This window comes from Doryrhamphus excisus, linkage group LG21 (assembly GCF_037039965.1).
Source record: "Doryrhamphus excisus strain RoL-2023G ecotype Guam linkage group LG21, RoL_Dexc_Guam_v1.1, whole genome shotgun sequence".
In the NCBI taxonomy this organism is placed as follows: Eukaryota; Metazoa; Chordata; class Actinopteri; order Syngnathiformes; family Syngnathidae; genus Doryrhamphus; species Doryrhamphus excisus.
This window is the reverse complement of record NC_136377.1, coordinates 14,247,036-14,268,013: the sequence shown is the minus strand read 5'-3', so window position 1 is coordinate 14,268,013 and position 20,978 is coordinate 14,247,036. Positions and strand designations below refer to the sequence as shown.

Sequence of the window (20,978 nt, the reverse complement as noted above, 5' to 3'; positions counted from 1 at the left end):
TCTTCGCTATGCCAGGGAACGGTTGGCCGTTGCAAGTATGGACCCGACGGTGGGACTAAGATGTGTCGAGATCTTTGTCTTGACCAAGAGAATGAGCTTTGACGCCTTGCTTGGAGGCACTGTGGACTCACGAGGGAGAGGAGCGAGTGATCAACTGTACAAGTATGAGCACCTTCAAGACTTAAAGCCCATTGGTGTTACATATTACATTATATTAGCCTGTTACCATGACAACTCAGACGGGAAAAACAGAAATACATAAAAGCAAATATTATTCCATGTTTACCTGCAGTTAAGATTAATTGCACCGTTACGCTCTATGTGTGTTATTGTTTCACAGTAAGTTGGAATGGGAGAGTGTAACTTAGCATCATTACCTTTATTGCCGCTAATCTATTTATTGTTACATTTGTTGTATTTCTCATGATACTTAATAGTTTTTACAAATTGTAACCATTTCAAATCATGATATCATTTTTGTGCTCTCGAGATCTCGAGATGTGCAACACCAGCTCATAACATGAAAAGACAACAAATGTAACAACGACTCCATCTTGTGTTGTATTCAAACACACCATCTGCACTATTTTGAATTGCTATACACCTCAAGTTACAGGACATTCTTGCAGGATAGACCTGAACCGGATGAAATCATTTGGTATTTGTGTGTATCGCTACTTTGATTTATTTTCTGTGTGAAGTAGCTCACACTGGTCATAAAAAGATAATTCCGCTTCAACAGCTTTAACATTGTGATGTTGTGCACATGATATGATCATTGTGGTGAAACAAGTATTGTATTGTGTTTTAAAATTGTGAATCTACCAGTATAGAGAACTGAAGCCTTGCTCCACTTCCTGCTTTCTTTCAACATGACAGTTCTCTATTCTTATCCGTGAAACAAAACCAACAAATGCATGCTCGCTGGACACAACATTAGGTACATCTGAATCATAAATGAAGATTCGACCTTATGTTGCTAAATAAGTCGACAATATGCCTATACAGTGTCAATTTAAAAAAGTACATTTTGCATTGACTATCATTAGAGTGTGCCTAATAAAGTAGCCACGTGAGCTACGTGCAAAGATCACTAAATCCTAAAATGTATTGGAGGTCACCATATAAAGAAACACACAATGGTGACCAGGATGTGTACATGCTGAATAGGCACACACACACACACACACACACACACAGTACATGTCTGCCATTTGTTTGCACAGCTGCCCAAACGTGTCTTTTAGCACACAAACACATTCATTCTTTTCCTTTTTTCCATCCTTTCATGAGTGGAGGCTCAGCATCCTTCCATAGCAGGTGTCCTGCCCTTGGACCAAGGTGCGCCCCTAGCGACACGTTGATGGGCACGGGTGACAGCCAATGGGAGACTTTCTGGGCCCCAGTTTCCAGAGCGGACGCCTGTGATTGGTTGCTAGGGGCGGAGCCTGGGCCATCTCTGGCTGTGCTGCTGTCAGCCTGGAAGCGGCAGAGGGACGAGGGAGAGAGGACTGATGAAAACAAGCCATTAAAGCCCTAAAAGAGGACAATCGGCGTCGAGGGATGGCCTAGCGATCGTACACGTCGACGAAGAAAAGGTACGGTGTAGTTGAAGGCCGACAGTTAACTGTTGTTGCGTTGTTGTGTGACGCCGTCTTGTGCTGACCACAAAGGCTAGCGATGGATGTTTTGATCGAAGATATGACGACCACCAGCCTGGCTTAGCTTGTTGACTAGCGGGCTAGCTTCAGACGCTTGTCTGCTTGCAATAATCGCCATTAAGAGGAGGTGAGTAACGTTTCGTCCTCTTTCATCCAGATATGGGGAACAATGGCAGCCTGCTCAATATGCTAGTTGAACATTTGGGAGAGAATGAGCTTACACGGTAGCTTGGTGGCTGTCAGGAAAGCAGTCAAATTAGCAATGCTAATTGCTAATGTGAGGCAGCGATAAAGCCGGATGATAAGATCATGGTGATAAGACCTGATGACAATTATCATGGTGAAATCAGTGGAATGTTACTTTGAGCAGGAAACTAATGAGGCATGCGTCACACAGTTGTAATGACTGTGATGATTAGCTGTGTTCATGACGTGATTTGAGTCTATTGTGATGTTGAATGCAGTGAAGAGCCACTTGGACTGTGAGTGACTCTGCTTTCAGCATCTCTCAAATTAATCTGCTACTTGTAATGGACGCGCCCATAAAATGCCTATTTTTAAAACTCTAAAAAAGAACCTAATAATATGCCTCACACATTTGTGTTAAATAGTAAAAGGTACCAGACGTAGACGGGGCACCGTCTACTTACTAGCCTTTAGCCTGGTTGTAAGCCTACCTAACAACCAGTATATTAACCTTGTTGCATTCGAACACAGCTGACCGTCCTAAGCTAGTATTATGCTGGACATTGTGTCAATCGTTGGGGTATACTTATATATGAATGTTGAGTGAGGGTGAATTAGCCACAAAACGGCCTATTGGGTGGGGGGGTATTTTGGGCCAGGCCTGACCCCCTCCTCATCCTGACTCCCCATCTCACCAGCTGTTAGCCCCAGCCAGCCTGCTTGGGCGCCCCAATTAACTCCATTGTTGTGTGCTTACATTACAAGTCCACACAGCATGACGTTTGCATCATCCTTTGTCAGACAAAACATTAGGTCAGTAGATTCTATATCAGATATACCGCCTTCACAAGGATAATCTTGCTCACTTTTGATTGATACAAGTGCTAGGTAATCATAGTTTTATTCTGGTGTATAATTTTCATTTCATTCACATGGCAGGTTGCTTAGAAGTGGGTCAGTGGGTGATGCGGGTTACGAATGGAACGCTTATTCCGGCTGACAGCATGCAGCAGGGCCCACAGGTTCTGATGTTGCTGGTGCATGTGTATCGGTGGCATTTTTAATGCTGCCGTTGTTGCTGGGCAGTTTTTAGTAATATCATAGTATCCTCTCGTAATGTTACAAGCATGTATGCAGAATAAGATGACTTACTGTACATTCTAAGCAGTAAGACTGGGGTCACTATGGTCGAGGGTATGCTGGAGTATGTATGTAATCCTGTCTGTTGATTACATACGGTAAAGATGGGCATGTTTCAGACATAGTGGTGATTAATCATGATTAATTAATTTAAAAACACATTAATCTGATTACATTGTAAAGTCATTTGACAGCCCTACTATTTACATTTATTGTTTCAAAATCCAAACTAATAGGGGCCCTTCAAACTTATTAAAGGTTTATAGAAGAATTTGACCTCCGGCACCTCCCAAATGGTGAGCTGGCCAATCTTTACTCACTGTCATTGTTGCCATGGATACCAGGCGGCACCTCACACCCACTGGCTTACATAGCGTGGTCTTTCCGGCAGGCAAGTCTGCACAAAACATACACGCATTCCTTAGAATCCTTTGCTAGCTTCGCCTGAGGTGTTGCTAATGCTTTTTTAACGGGCTAGCGCTAGCATCAGATTACACCATTACTCATGAGGCTAATGGCGTATTTCTTATTGTTGCTGTTGCTGTTGTTGTTGTTGTTGTTGTTGTTGTCGTCACTTAATTGCTGTGACTGGCCCTGTGGCTTTGTATCTGAACTTGACACAGTCGGTCAGGGAATTCTGTTTGCCTGTTTTGCACTCAGAGTGTGTTTGCGGGCGCATTAAACTGCACCGCAGCATCGTGTTACATAATGTGCAGAAGTGATGATGGACATGCTGGAATGTCCATTTCAAATGAGGGCGGTGCACATTCCCTCACTGTTATCACAGAATTAGCATCAATCTCCAGTCCGGTGCGTGTAAAATGTAAAATGTATTTTCACAGTCAACCTGGTCATTGATTTTGAGGGTTGGCAGGTCCTACTGGCCCTAAGAGTCACATGTGAATAGTTGATTGTACTGAAGGGGGCACCATTGCAGTGCTTGTGTGCAATACTGACCTCAGCTTGCCTGGCATCAGTGCAATGATCAGTGGTTGCAACCTGACACTTGACAGTTAATTTTAATGCATGTGAAGCTGTGCAATCTTTTCCTGAAAGGAATGAATCAAATTGAAAAATGACACAAACAACATAGTGTATATCAGTTATCGTTCCTGTGATGAATGAGTAAATGTAGGTTGATTTAAATCTGTGGTTGACAAGTGTTATGGGGCGTGTACTCCTCATAAATCTTCACAAATAGGATGAACAGTGTTTGCAGTGCTAGTCTAATGTCTTGTTTCTTTGCCATAATGCCACCGGCATCATGAATTTTCACCTGTCAGCTTTCTGAACTCTTGAACTGCAGACTTGATGATGTACCTGAGCCAAAAGTAAACTTGTTCATGGCCTCGGCTCTTTTGTTGGACCAGGTTGCTCAGTATCCTGACTGGTTTAAGATGTTAAATAGAAATCACTGACTTTTTCTCTGTTGATGAAGCTGGTGAAGTCACTTTCAGCACCAGAACACTGTCACCTTTCAAGTGAATGGATCTGTTGGTTAGGATTGTAGGTCAGATGGATTAGCGGACCGAGGGAAATAGATATCTCTTTTCCATTGCTGCACTGATGACACTCTGCATTGCCTGGGAGCATCTGAATCAGACGGGGCCAGCTGCAGTCAACATTAGATACTGGGGGAGGGGGGGGGGGGTCATGAGACACCCAAGTCACGAGACGAGATGGTGCACAAGATTTTAACATAAATTTTAAAAAGTACATTGAAAAAAATATGACTGGACTTTTTTTTTTTTTTTTTACAGCTTTCAGACGTGCATTGCACGGCTTTACAGAGGTGGGGTTGACTCCTGCTCACCTGTTTGGTGGATTCTTCACCTTTCTTGATGGCTTGTATTTAATTACAGAATAAATGCCGATTCTTCAAAATCACCGCTCGGTGATATTGGGTGCAGACAAGTCAGAACGCCTACAGGGGTTGATTTGACTAATCTTAAGTCCAATTACTACAGTTTCTGTTTGGACATCAACAAGTAGCAAGCAGCAGTTTAACTCTGATGAAAAACAACAACAAAAAAAGCAGCCACACGTTGGAGGCCGTGGATTGCAAGATGTGCCTAAAGCACTTCCATATTAGGTTAATTATCACTCATAATAGTGATGCCATAGTTCACAAACGTGGTTGGTTTCTGGCTTTTCTCCAAACAAGAAATAACCCCTCCAAAGCAGAAACCCCTAACATAGTAGGCTCTGAGCCCAGCTATGGCCTCATTCGGGTTTTGATTGCCAACACGAAGAACCTTTCCAGTTAATCCTAGGTCACAGCCTCTCTTTCTTATTCCATAATTCTGTGAGGCTCAGTTGTCAGTCTGGAACATAAAAACACTTAGCAGTTGTTCCTCACAAGTCGTAGCCAGCAGCAGCAGTGAGGATACAAGCACTCTTTTGTTAAAGACTCACCAGAAACCTGTTGAGCAAGGGCCTTGATGGTATGGCCTGACTTCATCTTCGTCAGCGTCTGTTGACGCTGTTTTTTTTAAGCTGTGCTTCACGGGATCATTACATCAGCAAAATGAAATGACAGTTGTCCTTAAGAAAACAACTGGAGATGGAGCAACTGCCATCATGGCCCAGTTGCCTACTTTCTACCGCACTGTTGACTTTGGTGAAATCAATCAAGAGACTGAAAGATTGAAAAGAGGAAGAATGAATGGGATTATGCTGACTTTAAGAGGAGTTAGGTCACGGTTGACCTTTTGACACTGTAAAATTGACTGAACTAAGGTCGAGCAAAGCCAGTTGAGCAGCTTGTCACAGTAGCTGATAACCAATATAATGAAAGCCAGCCGGACAACCTTTTACACCAGGAGCCCCCCACCTTTCTGAGCTCAAGGACCAGCTCGTGTTCTGTCAAACCCCTGACAGCCGGGGAAGTCAGGTGTCATAGTAATCTCCTGCTATTAGAATTTACTAATGTATAAAACAAAAAAAGCAATACATCAAATTAAAACCACAAAATGAATACAGCGGAACCTTTGTTAGCACTTCCAGAAGATTCAACTCCATCCAAAACGGGCTCCAGGTGAGTCAATATGTCCCATAAGAAATCATGTAAATCAATCAATCCATTCCAGAAAGCCAAAACCACATTTTTATAGTTTTACAATAATTGATTTTATCCAGAAAATTATTCAAAATAAATATAAAAACACAATGAACGAAAGGGAAAACACCACCTTCCGGTTTTGCAATGAGTTGTTTCTTCAATTGAGTTCAAGTGAGGAAAAGCGGTAGAAAATGAATGAATGAATGAATGAATGAATGAACCAAAAAACACACTAACTGGGGGCGGACGCCTACTGAGGTTTCTCTGCACTGGTTCACCATTGGTACAAGCCATAGTGCGGTTTGACGCAATGTGTTTTTACCAGATCGGACAGGAATGGCAACAGCATCTTGTCAGCCATTGTGGAACGTTATTGCCACTTCCACTTTATGTTATGTTCATGTCATATTCATCTGAAAGGACTATCTTCTCCCAGCACACAAGCAACGCAAAAGTGGTTTGGCTGATTAGCACGGATAAAACAAGCACCCAACTTTGATCCTGTTGTGACTTTGGAGTAAAATACATGAATAAAATAATCACCCTTCTTTCCAGAATTCATATGCAGTCACATCAAATCCATTGTAGTCATGTATAAAACCAATTGTTCGTTTTCTTTTGGGTACTTTTGGGTTTTACACAACTGCTCTTGCGGTTGACGACTTATTGTGTTCGATCATCGCTAACGTACGTATTTCTTGAATTGATGATCTAAGTTTGTCAGTTACTGAAAAGAGCAGGAACAATGGTTTGACTCCGCCCTGAGCAACCACGCCGTTGTTTCTTTGCCAGACTCAGGCTATTTCCTGCCAAACTGGGAGCTGAGCTGCTGATTAAAGTCAGTCGTTATTTTAATTTTACTTGCAGTTAAGAAGAATTTTCACACACTGGAAAATGTTTTGATCAACCTATTTGATAAATAAATCAGCTATCATTTGAATATTTTCCATCACATGGAGATGAAATATAAGGTTTGTTTCCACACACTCGTCCTCTCCTGGGTGTGACACTCAATGGAGGTGATGTCATGACAATGGTGGCATCAACAGTGAGATGGCCCCCCAGGGTAGGTTTCTCCTGAGAAACAACTACCTTCAGCGAGCTTCAGAGAAAAGAGTGACATGCTGGCTGTGATAATCACCTGACGGAAATTTCCCTCTTGATGAAGTCTTCATGTTTCTCTGGGCGTTTGTGCTAAATTGGGAAGTGCTGAGGGAATGAGTCCAATGCCTTATTTTGGGACTGGGTGACATTTTTTCCTGATTTTGTGAGAAGGAGGAAGCAGCATGTTGTTCTTTCTGGATCTTTTTTTTGAAGTGGATACAAATGAGAACCAAAGTGCATATTTGTCTGTCTGCGCTGCTGCTACAGTATGGGAGGAATGAATTCTCAGTGCTGGAAGACAGGGCTGACCCTGCACATTATCTTCCTGATGCTATCTGCTCATCAAGCCTGGCAGCCAACCTTGCGTTAGTGTTGAAGGCTTTTCCTGTTTGTGTTTGGCTGTGTCTTGCCCTCCTGTTAAGGGGTGTGTCCACTCCCAGTAACCCTACACCAGTAACACATTGAGGTTACTGTAACTGGCTAAACAGCCTGGACCAGAGACGCAAGAAGTCAACCTCTTACTCGCAGCCACATGTCGTATGTTGGCTGTCTGGATCAAGCCGGCACATTCCGACACACTTCCACAATATGCAAGACATCAAGGATGGGAGAGGAGGACGGAAACAGGTGTGAGGAGTAGTTCTTCACGTATGACATGAGGGAGTGTCGGGACATCCCCTAAGAAGGAGGAAGAGGTACACCTCCAGAGAGCCAGACGTCTTAAATCAGCCAATCATGCTGTCTTCTTAGAATTGGATCCCTCCCTTGTTCACCACCTGAGAGGGGAGGAACTCAACTATGCCTCAGAGACTCCGGGGCTTGAGAGCAACAACAAAGACCAAGCACACAAAACGCTTCGGACAGATTTTGTTTTGATGGAACTGATTGAAGAGCAAGGACTTTGGATGTGCGAGATTGGACTTTAAGGACATGAGTTTTATGTGAAAGTATTCCAGAACCAGTTTTTTGTTATTTACCCTCCAGACACCATGCCTCTTCTTACTCTCAGCTTTTAACTGGATACTACTGACAGAGGACAATGATGTCTTTGGAGGATTTTGGAAGCATTGCCAGCCTTGGGGCTGAAAGTGGGATATCGGACCACGGTGAAAGCCTCTCACTGAGCCAAAGCCAAGACCAGGATCTGGACAGTTGGAGCCAAGGCCAGGATGAGATTGTTTTAGATCGCCTTGCCTCTCTACCTTTGAACATGTATGAGCCCAGTGATTTCATTGGGAGGTTTTCCAAGATCCAGTCCCGGTCCAGAAAGCGGACGAGGATCCTCGTAGGTAGGAACACACATTATTCAAAGATTCACTATTGTTTGTGGACAAAACTGAACAAATATATAATCATAATGCAACTTTTTAATTCTCTGCACATTATTCCTACCTTGACGTCATGTATGATGTCAGAACAGCCGTCTTGCTAAGGCAACTCAATGGAGACAGTTGAGAAACAGCAAGCCTTCAATGAAGTCTTTCTGTCATTTCACAACATGGAGGTGTTACATTTGACATAGTTCCACTCCAGCCGTCACATCAGAGCAGCAGCAGCAGGACTTTTTGTCTACTCGGTTAAAGATTACAATGATGTTTGTCAGTTAATCACTCGCAAGGCGGCCTTGCAGCTCATTTTCGCATGCCAGCATGAATCTGGTGCTCATCGTCTTCCAAGTCACCTGTCAAGTGCGTGGGTAACAGACCTGTGATAGAATGTTTGGCTATTTGGAGGTCACTCACAAGGTCCATAGTCTTGAAGAAAGCACTTGAGGCAGGTTCGTTTGGGATTTGGTTCTATTTCATGTCAGGATTTTAGGTAATGGAAATGAATCGTATATGTAACCAGTGGGTAAACAGGTGAGTCATTTAAGTGAATTATTTTGTCAGAGCTGTGACACAAAGCTCACATGAGGGAAGCAAGCATGTGTGGCCAACATCTGATGTGCTTTTCAACTGGTTCAGCTTTCATGCGCACACACAGAGAACACAACAAGTACACTGGAACAATGTGAGGTTATCGGTTAACACCACACTGTCTGCATGACACAGCTGGCTACACTTGTATACGTATGTATACTATGTATGCTGCTTACTTTCCTGAGGGCCCGGATTTGGACAGTGCCAAATTCATTGCAATTGTCCCTTGTTTATTGTAGTTAATTGGTTCCAGACTCGACTGCAGTAAGTGAATTTCCGCAAAGTAGGATTCTTTCCTTATAAATAGAATATTTTCATATTTAGAAAAGACCTAAAAAAGTATTTTTAGTAGTATTAGAGCCCTTCAGACATGGTATAATACTCCCATAGTCACTTTTACACTTGTATTGCCCAATAGACTTGAGAGTCTTTGACATAAATAAGACATTGACTCACATGTACACTTGGTACAGGCTATTGTCCTATCAATGTAATATTCCTGACACCTAGTGACCAGTGTAGTAGAATACTACTGCAATGATGCAGAGACCCCATGTGGAGCTGCTGTCAGCCACAACTCAACACCAGTCACCAGAACGTCACAGATGTTACACTACATATAGCATCTTGTAAATGTCTTACATTTGTGTTTTTGTTCATTTTTATGATTGAAAATGTTTCATTTTTGGGCCAGGAATATGTCTACATAGTATGTTTTGACTAATAATAGGGCACATAAAGGAGTGCTCATTTAAGAATTCATACATTTAAAAAATACTGTGATAGAGTGAGTGTTTGATGTTCGAACCGCAGTATAGCAACTGTACTATCCGCTTTGTCGTCGCCTTCTTTTTATTTATGAATTGTAACCACTTAAGTTAGTCCCCCCCCTTCTGCTACGATGATTGAGGTTGGTTGGGTTCTCATTCTTTGGGGCGAAACATTGCCTGGAGTGCAACATGCCGGCACTGCCAAAGCACTGCATTTAGTGTGAACACACTTATGCACTGAAAGTGAGGGAACGTGGACCAATTGATGATGTGATTTGTGGTGAGGTGAGGTGATGTCAGAAGCCAGTTTTTAGCTTGTACAGTTCATTGTCATAATGGTGTATAATTATCTTATCTGTTTCTCTGTTAACAAGGAAGCAAAGATGATGTCATTGAACAGCAGCTGTTTGTGGATGAGCTGGTCATGTGACTGATCAGGAAACAAAACGGCCTCCAGCCTCTTGCTTGTTTGTCATTGTCACCCTCTGTTGCCCTCCGTGCTTCTCTCTCTCTCCCTCCCTTCCTCCTACTGGCCTCTAAGAGGATTGGCTACTCTCATCACCCAACAACATCTGTGTATCACTGTCGTGAGAGAGCAAAACAGAGAGGGGATGGGTGTTGTTAGCCAGGAAGATAGCAACACAGAGCACACAAGGCTTCTCCCCTATTCTCTCTCTCTCCCTCTGACACACACACACACACACACACACATTTGCTGCGATGTGCTAGCAAACAAACGCACACTCGGCCGCAGAAACCTGCAACATCGCCATCGCCGCCGGCTCATCCCGCTCGCCTTCCCTGACATTTTTCCCCTTCGGAGCGCTTCTTTTTTGCCGGCTTGTGTCTGCAGCGCCTCATCCTGCCGTCCTGTCCTCCCTCTGCTGTCTGTCACCGTGGCGACGTAGCCCCTGCAGCCATGGCGAGCAGCCAGCAGGATTCAGGCTTCTTTGACATCAGCCTCAGGTCTCTGCTCAAGTCCTTCGGAGGGAGTGAGTACCAGATGTGACAGCTCTTGCATGACGGCGTGTTTTACGTGTCAATCAGTGTGTGGTGTCCGTCTTTAGCTGTGTTACATAATGCAATAATAAGGATGAGGGGTGAGTTGAGGAAACACCTCAGCACTTTGCTCTGGTTCTTATGCAGCTCATTAGTCAGCAACCATTAGTCAACTCTACCTTTCTGATTCTTTCCGCCCAACTCACACGCAAGACAACTTTGAAGACAAGTTGGATTCATCACATCTTCTTTTGATGGTGATTTGTTTTTCGAATGGTTCATGATAATTTAGTACTTATTTTCATATTTGATGTGTCAGCTTGTCTTCAGGTCCAAGGTCAAATGGACAACGATGGCGTTCAGAACGCTGGGAAAGATCATGTGACTTATAGAGCGTGAACAGCTGATGTCCTCCAGCTCAGCGTGTTCCCTTTCATGCCTGCCGCACTGCAAAACAACCACGTGTCATCATACACAACCCCAGCCATGCCAGGATCAATACTGATGTTTCCATTTGGCTCATAACCTTCTGAAGTCTCAGTGTCTTGACTACCTGCTCATCTCTTCTTCCAGGAAGCAGCTCAGGTTGCTCCCTCGTGTTTTCCCTCTGTTAGCGCATTCAATTAGACAGCACACACCAACTTTAATATCTCTGACTTTTGTATTTAACAAAGGTGGTCTTCCTGCTGGGTTAGCTCACAAAGTCATGAATCACTGCCTTGGCAGATACCCCGCCGTCTCCTTCAGCTTCCGTCCTTGCTGCTCTCTTTTTCTTGCTCACACAAATATATTTTTTAGTATTTTTTTTAGTATTCTGCAGTCTTACGGTTATTATATGAGTTAAGGCACATCACAATGTTGTTTTTGACTTGATTCATTATTTTTATTCCTTGGGTTTATTTGTATCGAGAAAGTCCCCTGTCAATTATTCTTCCTATCGTTCTCTTGCATCTAATATGACCGATATGGTGTGGATGGTTAGTCATTTGCATTTCCTGTGTCATGTCACCTCTTCACATGCACACAATAACCCATCCTTAACCTTATCCTTAACCTTAACCTTAACCTTAACCTTAACCTTAACCTTAACCTTAACCTTAACCGTGTTGCTTCCTTTGTAGTTGTACCACATGACTGACTTTTGCAGGCGTCAGAAGCGTTGCACCATGGTTTGCTTCTATATTTGCATGTATGTACACTTGTGTATGAGTGGGGTCAGTGGGAGGGAGTGGCGCGCCTATAAATAACTCACCCCCCACCCCTCTCTTGGGGTACTGTTGAAATTCTTCTGGCCAGATCTCCATAAGGGGACTTATAAAGACAACTTTCAAAAAGCCAACAATGCATTTCCAGTCAACTTTCTAACCGGCAGCTGCGGATTCAGAGGTCACGGTAAAGACGGCAGGTTGGAGGCGGAGCTAAAGCGAGAGCGCTGCATTGGTCTGAAGGACTGTGTGGCTCTCCGGCGTCTCTGAAGATTGTCGCCTTTGCTCTTGACGGAATACTTTCAGAGCGTCTCTTCCTGGCGTTGCACAGCGAGCTCGTTGGTGCTTGGGCTGAGGATTAATCGTGGGCTACATCTTCTGTCATGAGAGCTTCTTGCTTTGCTTTATTGTCCCGTCACTTGGATGATGGAGCTTCTCACCTTTTACCTTTGGTTAACTTCAGCTAAGCTGCCATGCCGGTCAAGCTGGATAAAAATGTCATTCTGAGCCACTTGTTTCCTGGAAGGAACTTCTTCAACTTAGCCGTTATGGAGGCTGTACTGTACCGGCTGTAGGCCCTCCCCACTCCAACTTTGGTGTTCTTTCTTGGACCACCCGACCATCTGCACCATGGAAATGCCAGCTAGGTGGAGCAGGGCGAGTGTGATTAGCTTCATCAAGGGCCTTGGTAAGCTCTCACTGGGAAGGGGTCCCTGGATCATGTGAGCGCATGTTGGCCTCGTGTGAGTGCTCAAGTTTCATGAAAACAGGCTGCTGCTTGGGAGGCTTGTCCTTTTTAGCAATTAGTGTCCTCTCACCTCTGCAGTGTGAGCCGAGTCAAAGGTCATAGTTGTTGACCCTGGTGCAGCTATCCTCAGGGATTACCTTGTGGCAAGCGAACGCAACGAATGCAGAGTGCAGGTGCATGGAAATACTTCAGTCAGGGGTGTCCCAACTGTGGGGGGGGTCACGTTGTTATTCTTCACATTTAAGTCATATTATAAACCAGTAAGTGGCAGGTCAGGATATACTGGCCCTGGACCAGTTGGAGCCCAAACCAGGATCCAGCGATGCCCACTACATGTGTTGAGCAGCACTACCCCACGATCTAAAAGTCAGAGCTGTCAGAGCAGGAGATAAGGAAGAAGATCTGCTTGGGACTATGTGGAGTTTGCATGTTTTCTCCGGTTTGCTCCCACATTCCAAAAACATGCATGTTAGGTTAATTGGTGATAATAGGCATGAATGTGAGTTGGTTATTTGTCTATATGTGCCCTCCCCTGGCAAACAGTCCATGAGCCAATAAAAAACTAGTTGTGCTGATTTAAGAACTCCATGCTGAAAGAGGGAAACATCTATTGTCATGTTATTCGTCCACAAAACATTCTAAATGCTGATCCTGGTGTGATAGTAGGATCTGACAGGAGGCCCAAAAAATAGGCAATTATTACTGGTGAAACAGAGAGAGGATGGCATGCCTTCATTAAGGAGACTTTGAATGTTAGAGTATATAGTGTGATAGTTTAGAGGTATGCCGTTGGGCTCCATGTGAGATAACAGTCAGCAAACCCACTGAGAGAGGCTGGTGATCTAGTCTGATGAATTTGCTTGCGACTGCTGGCTGTCACGTGTCCATATTGTTGAAATTCCGTATTAAATTAAACGTCGATCACAATTTTGATCGGTGGCCGATCGATCTGAGCATCCCTAATAAAATGAAAAGCAGGGTAAATGCTAAGTCTATGATGTCATGCCCTATGTGTGTGCTCATGGTGTGCAGACGTAGAACATGGAGATACGTACATCCTCTGGGTTGTGTCTTCACCCTCTCCCTCCCCTCAGCCTCTCCGGTGGGATTGAAGCCGCCCGTCCCGCCTGTCACTGGAACCTTGGGAGAGAGAAAAGGTCCCGTTATCATGGCGCCCGTCAATGTGGACCCCGAGAGCAAGCCGGGCGAGTTCGTCCTAAAGAGCTTGTTCGCCAACTTCACCCTCCTCTCCGAGCGCAAGATCCGCATCATCATGGCGGAACCTCTGGTGAGTGATTCTGCGTCCGCTTAGGGCCTCACCTTGTTTAGACTCTGCTTCCCTTTCTTACCATCTCTCCCACACACGCTCAGAGTGGCTTTTATGGTGGGAAGTGCAGATCAATCTCCTTTTAATGCAGTGGAAGAAGCATCTCTATCCACTTGCCAGGTGTCTGTTCTCAGGTCATAGAGGGACAAGGCTATCTCAGCATGCACTGATCCTACCATGCATTAAAAACCTTTTCTTTTTCCCCATCATGTCAATACTAACAAATATAAGAGCTTCTTGAGTGTGAAAGTGCTCAAGTCAGATAATATTTTGCATATGATTCTTTAGGAGAAGCCGCTCAACAAGTCTCTTCAGAGAGGAGAGGACCCACAGTTTGACCAGGTTTATACGCTTGATTATCATCATCACCATCACTATCATCATCATCAACAACAACATGGAAGCTTTCAATCGTTAACGCAAATGTCCTCACATGGTGTTGCAGCTGATCAGCGCCATGAGCTCCCTGGCTGAGTACTGCCTGCCCTCCATCCTCAGGACTCTGTTCGACTGGTACAAGAGACAGAACGGCTTGGAGGATGAGTCGCACGAGTATCGACCCAGGGCCAACACCAAGTCGAAAAAGTGAGAAATTCAGTTGGTTTAAAGCTCCTTTTGACATCCTCTCTGATATGATAAGATGTTGTGATTCATTTACACTCAATCAGCACACTTTGGACTCGACTTTCCAGCCAGAGTGCTTACTTTTCCATGCGAGCTCCTGTCCCTTGAAGAGGCAGATTTTTCTCACTGAAATTGACGGTGTTTGCATCTGTCTGTCTGTCCGTCTCAGCGATGAGCAGCAGAAGGACTACTTACTGGAGCGGAGGGATTTGGCCATAGACTTCATCTTCTCTCTTGTGCTCATAGAGGTTTTGAAGCAGGTGAGTGTCAATTTAGTGCAATTTCACGCCTCATGTACACGCAGTGAGGCTCATTTTCTTTTTGTTCAGATCCCCCTGCATCCCCTCCTGGATGGACTCATCCAAGAAGTTATTAACTTGGCCTTCAAGCACTTCAAATATAAGGAAGGGTAAGAGCGGTATCTGTAATGGGTATTTAAATCAGCCGGGGATCAAATACTTTCTCCACTGTATATGGACAAAGGTATTGGGACACTGACAGATTTTGAAGTGTGCTTTCACACCAAACCCGTCCAAGCATGCCTTTAGGGATCTTGCTTTGCACACTTGGAACTAAGTTGGAAGCATCTTCTTCTTTCTCTTTGGGATTTTCCCTTCAGGGGTCACCACAGGAAATCAATCTCATCCATCCAACCCTGTCTTCTGCATCTGTGTCTCTCACACCAACTACCCTCATGTCCTCCTTCACTACATCCATAAACTTCCTCTTTGGTCTTCCTTTACGCCTCCTACCTGGCAGCATCCTTCTACCAATATATTCACTATCTCTCCTCTGGACATGTCCCAACCATCTCAGTCTGGCCTAAAGGACTTTATCTCCAAGGCCTCTAACATGGAATGTCCCTCTGATGTACTCGTTCCTGATCCTATCCGTCCTGGTCACTCCCAATGAGAACCTCAGCATCCTCATCTCTGCTACCTCCAGTTCTGCTTCCTGTCTTTTCCTCAGTGGCACTGTCTCTAGACCAAACAACATGGCTGGTCTCACCACAGTTTTGTATACCTTTCCTTTCATTTTAGCTGAAAGTCTTCTATCACATCACGCCTGACACTTTTCTCCACCCATTCCATCCTGCCTGTACACGCTTCTTCACCTCCTTTTCACCATCTCCATTGTTCTGAACTGTTGACCCCAAGTACTTAAAATTCTCCACCTTCTGTATCTCTTCTCCCTGTAACCTCACTCTTCCACTTGGGTCCCTCTCATTCACACTCATAATTTGGAAGCTTACAATCGTCCAAAATGTCTTACAGGACTCCAGTGCAGCTCCTGACTGATCTATGCATTGAGGGCCATGTCCCACTGCCATTGTCCATATATTGTTTACTCCCACATCACAGGACAAATGGATATTTTGAAACTGACCACCATTCTCTGTCAGGTACCTGGGACCAAACACTGGCAACATGCACATCGTGGCTGACCTCTACGCTGAAGTGGTGGGAGTCGTGGCTCAGTCCAGGTACTTATGTTAACTTGGAGCAGGATATATATGGTCTATCTCATTTACAGGGAGGACAGAGACACTCCCTGGCATCGTCTGTGTTTTTCTCTTTCACTTTGAACACCACCGCGCCGCTAACTTTGGGACGGTGGCCGCCCCGCACAGACACAGCACACGCCTCAGGAACGAGCGCACGTACACAAACACGGCGCACGCACATTCCCTCTGCAGACGCCCGCCCCCCCCACACCCGTCTTCCACATGCCTTTCTAAATATAGAACGGCAGAGCCATGTTGATACAAATCTCTCCATGCTGCGCGTCCGTGCACGCACATCACATCACATCACAAACATCCAGGGTACAAAGTCAGGATGAGAAATTCTGGATATGTACAGCATTGTGTCTTTTTGCTTAATTTTTTTTTTCAAGCAAATTTTATTTCTACAATACAAAACGAAGCGTACTTTGGGCACCCCTGGTCTGCATCTCTTTGACCTCCTCTTCAGGTTCCCGGCTGTGAGGAAGAAGTTCATCTCCGAGCTGAAGGAACTGAGACAGAAGGAGCAGAGTCCTTACGTCCTCCAGTCCACCATCAGCCTCATCATGGGCCTCAAGTTCTTCCGCATCAAAATGTACCCTGTAGAGGACTTTGAGGCCTCCTTCCAGTTTATGCAGGTAATAATGAGGGCTGAAGGCTGTTCTATAGAAGCTGTGATATGGTTTTCACTTTATTTTGTCTTCCTGTGTGTATAGGAGTGTGCACAGTATTTCCTGGAGGTGAAGGACAAAGACATCAAACACTCTCTGGCCGGACTCTTTGTGGAAATTCTCGTTCCTGTCGCCGCTGTGAGTGCTTTTTATGAACCCCCACCCACCCGCATCCTTGCAACTGTTTTCTAGAAGCGAGCATCACGGTAACTGGTGCATCTCCACGCAGACTGTGAAGAATGAGGTGAACGTGCCGTGCCTGCGAAACTTTGTGGAGAGTTTGTACGACACCACGTTGGACCTGTCCTCCAGGAAGAAGCACTCCCTGGTGAGCGACTTCTCCTCCTTTCCTCCCCATTAACAGCAATTTGTGCAGCCATTTACTGTAACCCCTGCAACGTGTGTGGCGCTTTATCTCTTGGTGGGGAGGGGCAGTTTATGAGGCGGCAGCAGCAGGGGAGGGAGGGGGCAGTCATGTTGGGGAGGGGCTCATCAAATTAGTCTCACCACACTGACCTCAGCGTGATGGTGCTCTGCGCACATTTGCATGCAGTAAAACTAAAGTGTTAGTGTCGAAACTGTACAAATAACAACTTGAGTTAGCAATGATTTTATGAGACTGCATCCTTGCCTTCACAGCGTCACCAATCATCACACACACACACACACACACACACACACACTTTCTTTCACTTTCAACAACCTGCTCTTCAACTCGACTATTCTGACTGAATAATTGTTATTGCTGCAAGATGAAACATACTGATAAAAGTCTCATAGCTTCACAGTTCAAACCTTCTCGCTTTTCAACTGCTCTTTACACTGTGTGTCCACCAGGCCTTGTATCCCCTGGTGACGTGCCTGCTGTGTGTGAGCCAGAAGCAGCTCTTCCTTAGCCGCTGGCACATTTTCCTCAACAACTGCCTGTCCAACCTCAAGGTCAGGATAAGCTCCTGTCAAACAAATATGCCTTTGTGCGCTGGTGTTAGCTTAGTTTCCGTGAATCCATGTTTGAATGCAGAATAAAGACCCCAAGATGGCGCGTGTGGCTCTGGAGTCTCTCTACCGCCTCCTGTGGGTTTACATGATCCGAATCAAGTGTGAAAGCAACACTGCAACACAAAGGTGACAGTAATAGGGGACACACACAGTAATAGGGGACATTTTTGTAGTACCGTTTTCTAACACTTTCCCCTCCCACAGTCGCCTGACGTCCATCACCTCCACTCTCTTCCCTAAAGGGAGTCGTAGCGTCGTCCCCAGAGATATGCCGCTTAATATCTTTGTCAAGATCATCCAGTTTATTGCGCAGGTGGGTAGGATAACTTACTCTCACCGACCCTTAGGAAAATAAGTGCCTTCATTCTTTGGAATGAACCTGACTTCCCAACACCTGTAACATCTGTTTGTGCTCAGGAGAGGCTGGACTTTGCCATGAAGGAGATCATATTTGACCTGCTGAGTGTTGGCAAACCTGCCAAAGCCTTCAGCCTCAACCCAGAGGTACTGTGCATTTACTTTTATCTTTAACAAACCCTCCATCTTTGCGTATTCGTTTACTAATTACAGTATTACCTATTGTTTTATTTTTTAACTAAGGTATTGCTTGTCATACAGCATGTATTCTTATTCTTTTTGTAGCTATTATTTATTCATATTACAGTAATCCCTTGCCACTTCACAGTTCGAATTTTGCAGCTTCACTCATGTCATGGTTTTTCAAAATATGTTAAGTCGTGCAGTTTTTTGGTTTGATAAGACCTAGTATTAGTAAAAAGCATGTGTATTGAAGCACATTTGACATTTTATTTTGCTTAAATGAAGCACTTTCAAGCATAGATATAGTTAAATAAACAAAAATACAAATATAAGGCATAAAGAAGATGCATATGTATATGTAATGTTACCGTAATGTTTGGTGAGACACACACATACCGTACTAGATCGCCCAAACAACAGGCTTTTATTGCAGGCTTTTATATATAAGTAAGTCTCAAGAGGCGCAATATCAAATCATATCAAATCAACTTTATTTGTAGAGCACTTTTCCTCCCCACCCTCCCACCCTCCATACTAGATACACACACACACACGCGCCCACCCACACACAATCACACACAGTAGGGAGGCATGGCATGGCACTGAGGATCAAGGAAAAGCCACCTTTGGGGCCGTCCACACTGGGAGCAGCCGCAGGCCATGCCACCAGCACCTGGGCCCCCTGACTCTGACAAACGGGCGCACCCCCACGTCAAAGGGAGGAACCACCAGCCAGCCGGGTCGAAGGGACCCAAGGAGCCCCCCCTGATGAAACACTGGTGTTAAAAGCTAAAGACTAAAAGCATAAAATAGGACTTAAAAGATACCTCATAATTCCTCATAACATCACTACTTGCTACTGTTGTAGCCATAACCCGTGCCAAGCTAAAATTCAACACTTCCTGTCCAACACTGTCACATATTTACAGCAAGGAGCAAATTGTATTTACTATGTCATATATGGTGTATTTTCTCTTATTATGTGTACTATATTGGGCAATACGAGTGAAAAGGTGATTATAGGGGTGTTATTTCATGTGTACAGGGCTCTAATAATGTTAAAGGCCATATTGAGAAGGTCATAAACAAGTTTTGTAACCATTTCTAAATAAGAAATCCTCCATTTTCACTTAGCGGAAATTCACTTATCATGGAACAAATTAACCAGGATAAACAAGGGATTACTGCATATACAGTATTTATGTACTGTCTATTGTATATTATAGAATTTGTTTTTTAGGGTTAGGCTTAGATAGGCTCTTTATTTGCAAATGTAACCATAGGATTTACTTCAACCATCACAATTGTCTTGATACAGCGCATGAACATAGGCCTGAGAGCCTTCCTGGTGATTGCCGACGCTCTGCAGCAGAAAGACGGAGAACCTCCCATGCCGAACACAGGAGCCACCCTACCCTCCGGGAACTCCCTGAAGAAGAAGAAAACCTACCTCAGCAAGACCCTTACAGAGGAGGAGGCTAAGCTTATTGGTGTGTATGTGCGCGATGAGAAGCTCTCTGTCACGCCACGTTCGTAACTCTGTTGGCATCTCTTGTCCGCCCAGGCATGTCCTTGTACTACTCACAGGTAAGGAAGGCCCTGGATAACATCCTCAGACACCTGGACAAGGAGGTGGGCCGCTGCATGATGCTCACCAGCGCCCAGATGCTCAACAAAGAACCAGAGGACATGATCACGTATGTAGCGTGTATCAAGGTTCCTATAAAAATAACAATCATGCTTCATGTGCGTACTTGTCTCCGGCAGAGGTGAAAGGAAGCCAAAAATCGACCTGTTCCGCACGTGTGTAGCTGCTATTCCTCGCATCCTCCCTGATGGGATGTCCAAACCTGAGCTCATCGACCTCCTCTCGAGGTGAGCTGACATCAGCCATCTTGTTCATCACCCGGTTATTTACTTGCCATGTTGACCTCAGACTCACGGTGCACATGGACGACGAGCTCCGTCTCATTTCCCAGAACTCGCTGCAGAGCCTGTTACTGGATTTCTCAGACTGGAGGGAAGACGTCCTCTTCGGTTACACGCATTTCCTTTTACGTGAGGTATATAACTGGCAGACATTATCGATATGAGGATGGTTCCAAAAATAAATTCTGCAAATGTGACGTCCCCTCCAGGTCCAAGACACCCAGCAGGGCCTTCAAGATGCATCCGTCAAGCTCCTTCTGCAGCTCCTCACTCAGTGGAGGTTAGCGCTACAGCTGCAGGGGAAGATGCGAGGCGGTGTCGAGGTTTGTCAACAAGACCGGCCTATTTTTTTTGATGAAGTTTGGCATTTTTCTTCCATTTTTCTTTCATCTTCTCATTCAGGCGAGCCCTAGAATGTCTGAGAGAAGCCCGCACTGCTCTGTGCTTCATGGTGTGGAGGGTCTTGCCTTGCTGCTCCTCTGCTCCTGTCAGATCAGCACCAGGAAGCTGGCGGTGGGAGTACTCAGAGAGATTCGCTGCCTTTTCACGGCGCTCGGACATGCCGAGGTGCAGAGCCAGTAGCTAGCACGT

The 20,978-nt window shown here is 44.8% G+C and overlaps 1 protein-coding gene across 6 annotated transcripts in view; it reads left to right on the top strand.

The window, feature by feature from the left end:
* The first annotated feature begins 7,266 nt into the window (after positions 1–7,266).
* The window catches only part of fryb (furry homolog b (Drosophila)), a 29,501-nt gene continuing 15,789 nt past the window's right edge, over positions 7,267–20,978 (top strand). Inside the window, exons 1-20 of one of the 6 annotated variants that reach the window (XM_058086055.2) lie at positions 7,269–8,441; positions 13,888–14,081; positions 14,409–14,462; positions 14,566–14,705; positions 14,914–15,004; positions 15,074–15,153; positions 16,147–16,227; positions 16,718–16,886; positions 16,965–17,057; positions 17,149–17,247; positions 17,757–17,858; positions 17,941–18,044; positions 18,123–18,231; positions 18,336–18,422; positions 19,777–19,948; positions 20,023–20,155; positions 20,226–20,333; positions 20,395–20,521; positions 20,597–20,710; positions 20,790–20,954. In XM_058086055.2, the coding sequence (XP_057942038.2) occupies positions 8,192–8,441; positions 13,888–14,081; positions 14,409–14,462; positions 14,566–14,705; positions 14,914–15,004; positions 15,074–15,153; positions 16,147–16,227; positions 16,718–16,886; positions 16,965–17,057; positions 17,149–17,247; positions 17,757–17,858; positions 17,941–18,044; positions 18,123–18,231; positions 18,336–18,422; positions 19,777–19,948; positions 20,023–20,155; positions 20,226–20,333; positions 20,395–20,521; positions 20,597–20,710; positions 20,790–20,954 (2,472 nt within the window). In that variant the 5' untranslated portion in view covers positions 7,269–8,191. Of the gene's footprint in view, positions 8,442–9,786; positions 10,834–13,887; positions 14,082–14,408; positions 14,463–14,565; positions 14,706–14,913; positions 15,154–16,146; positions 16,228–16,717; positions 16,887–16,964; positions 17,058–17,148; positions 17,248–17,756; positions 17,859–17,940; positions 18,045–18,122; positions 18,232–18,335; positions 18,423–19,776; positions 19,949–20,022; positions 20,156–20,225; positions 20,334–20,394; positions 20,522–20,596; positions 20,711–20,789; positions 20,955–20,978 lie in introns of those variants that run through there. The other 5 variants (XM_058086056.2, XM_078787776.1, XM_058086051.2 and 2 more) reach the window with 5 other exon arrangements.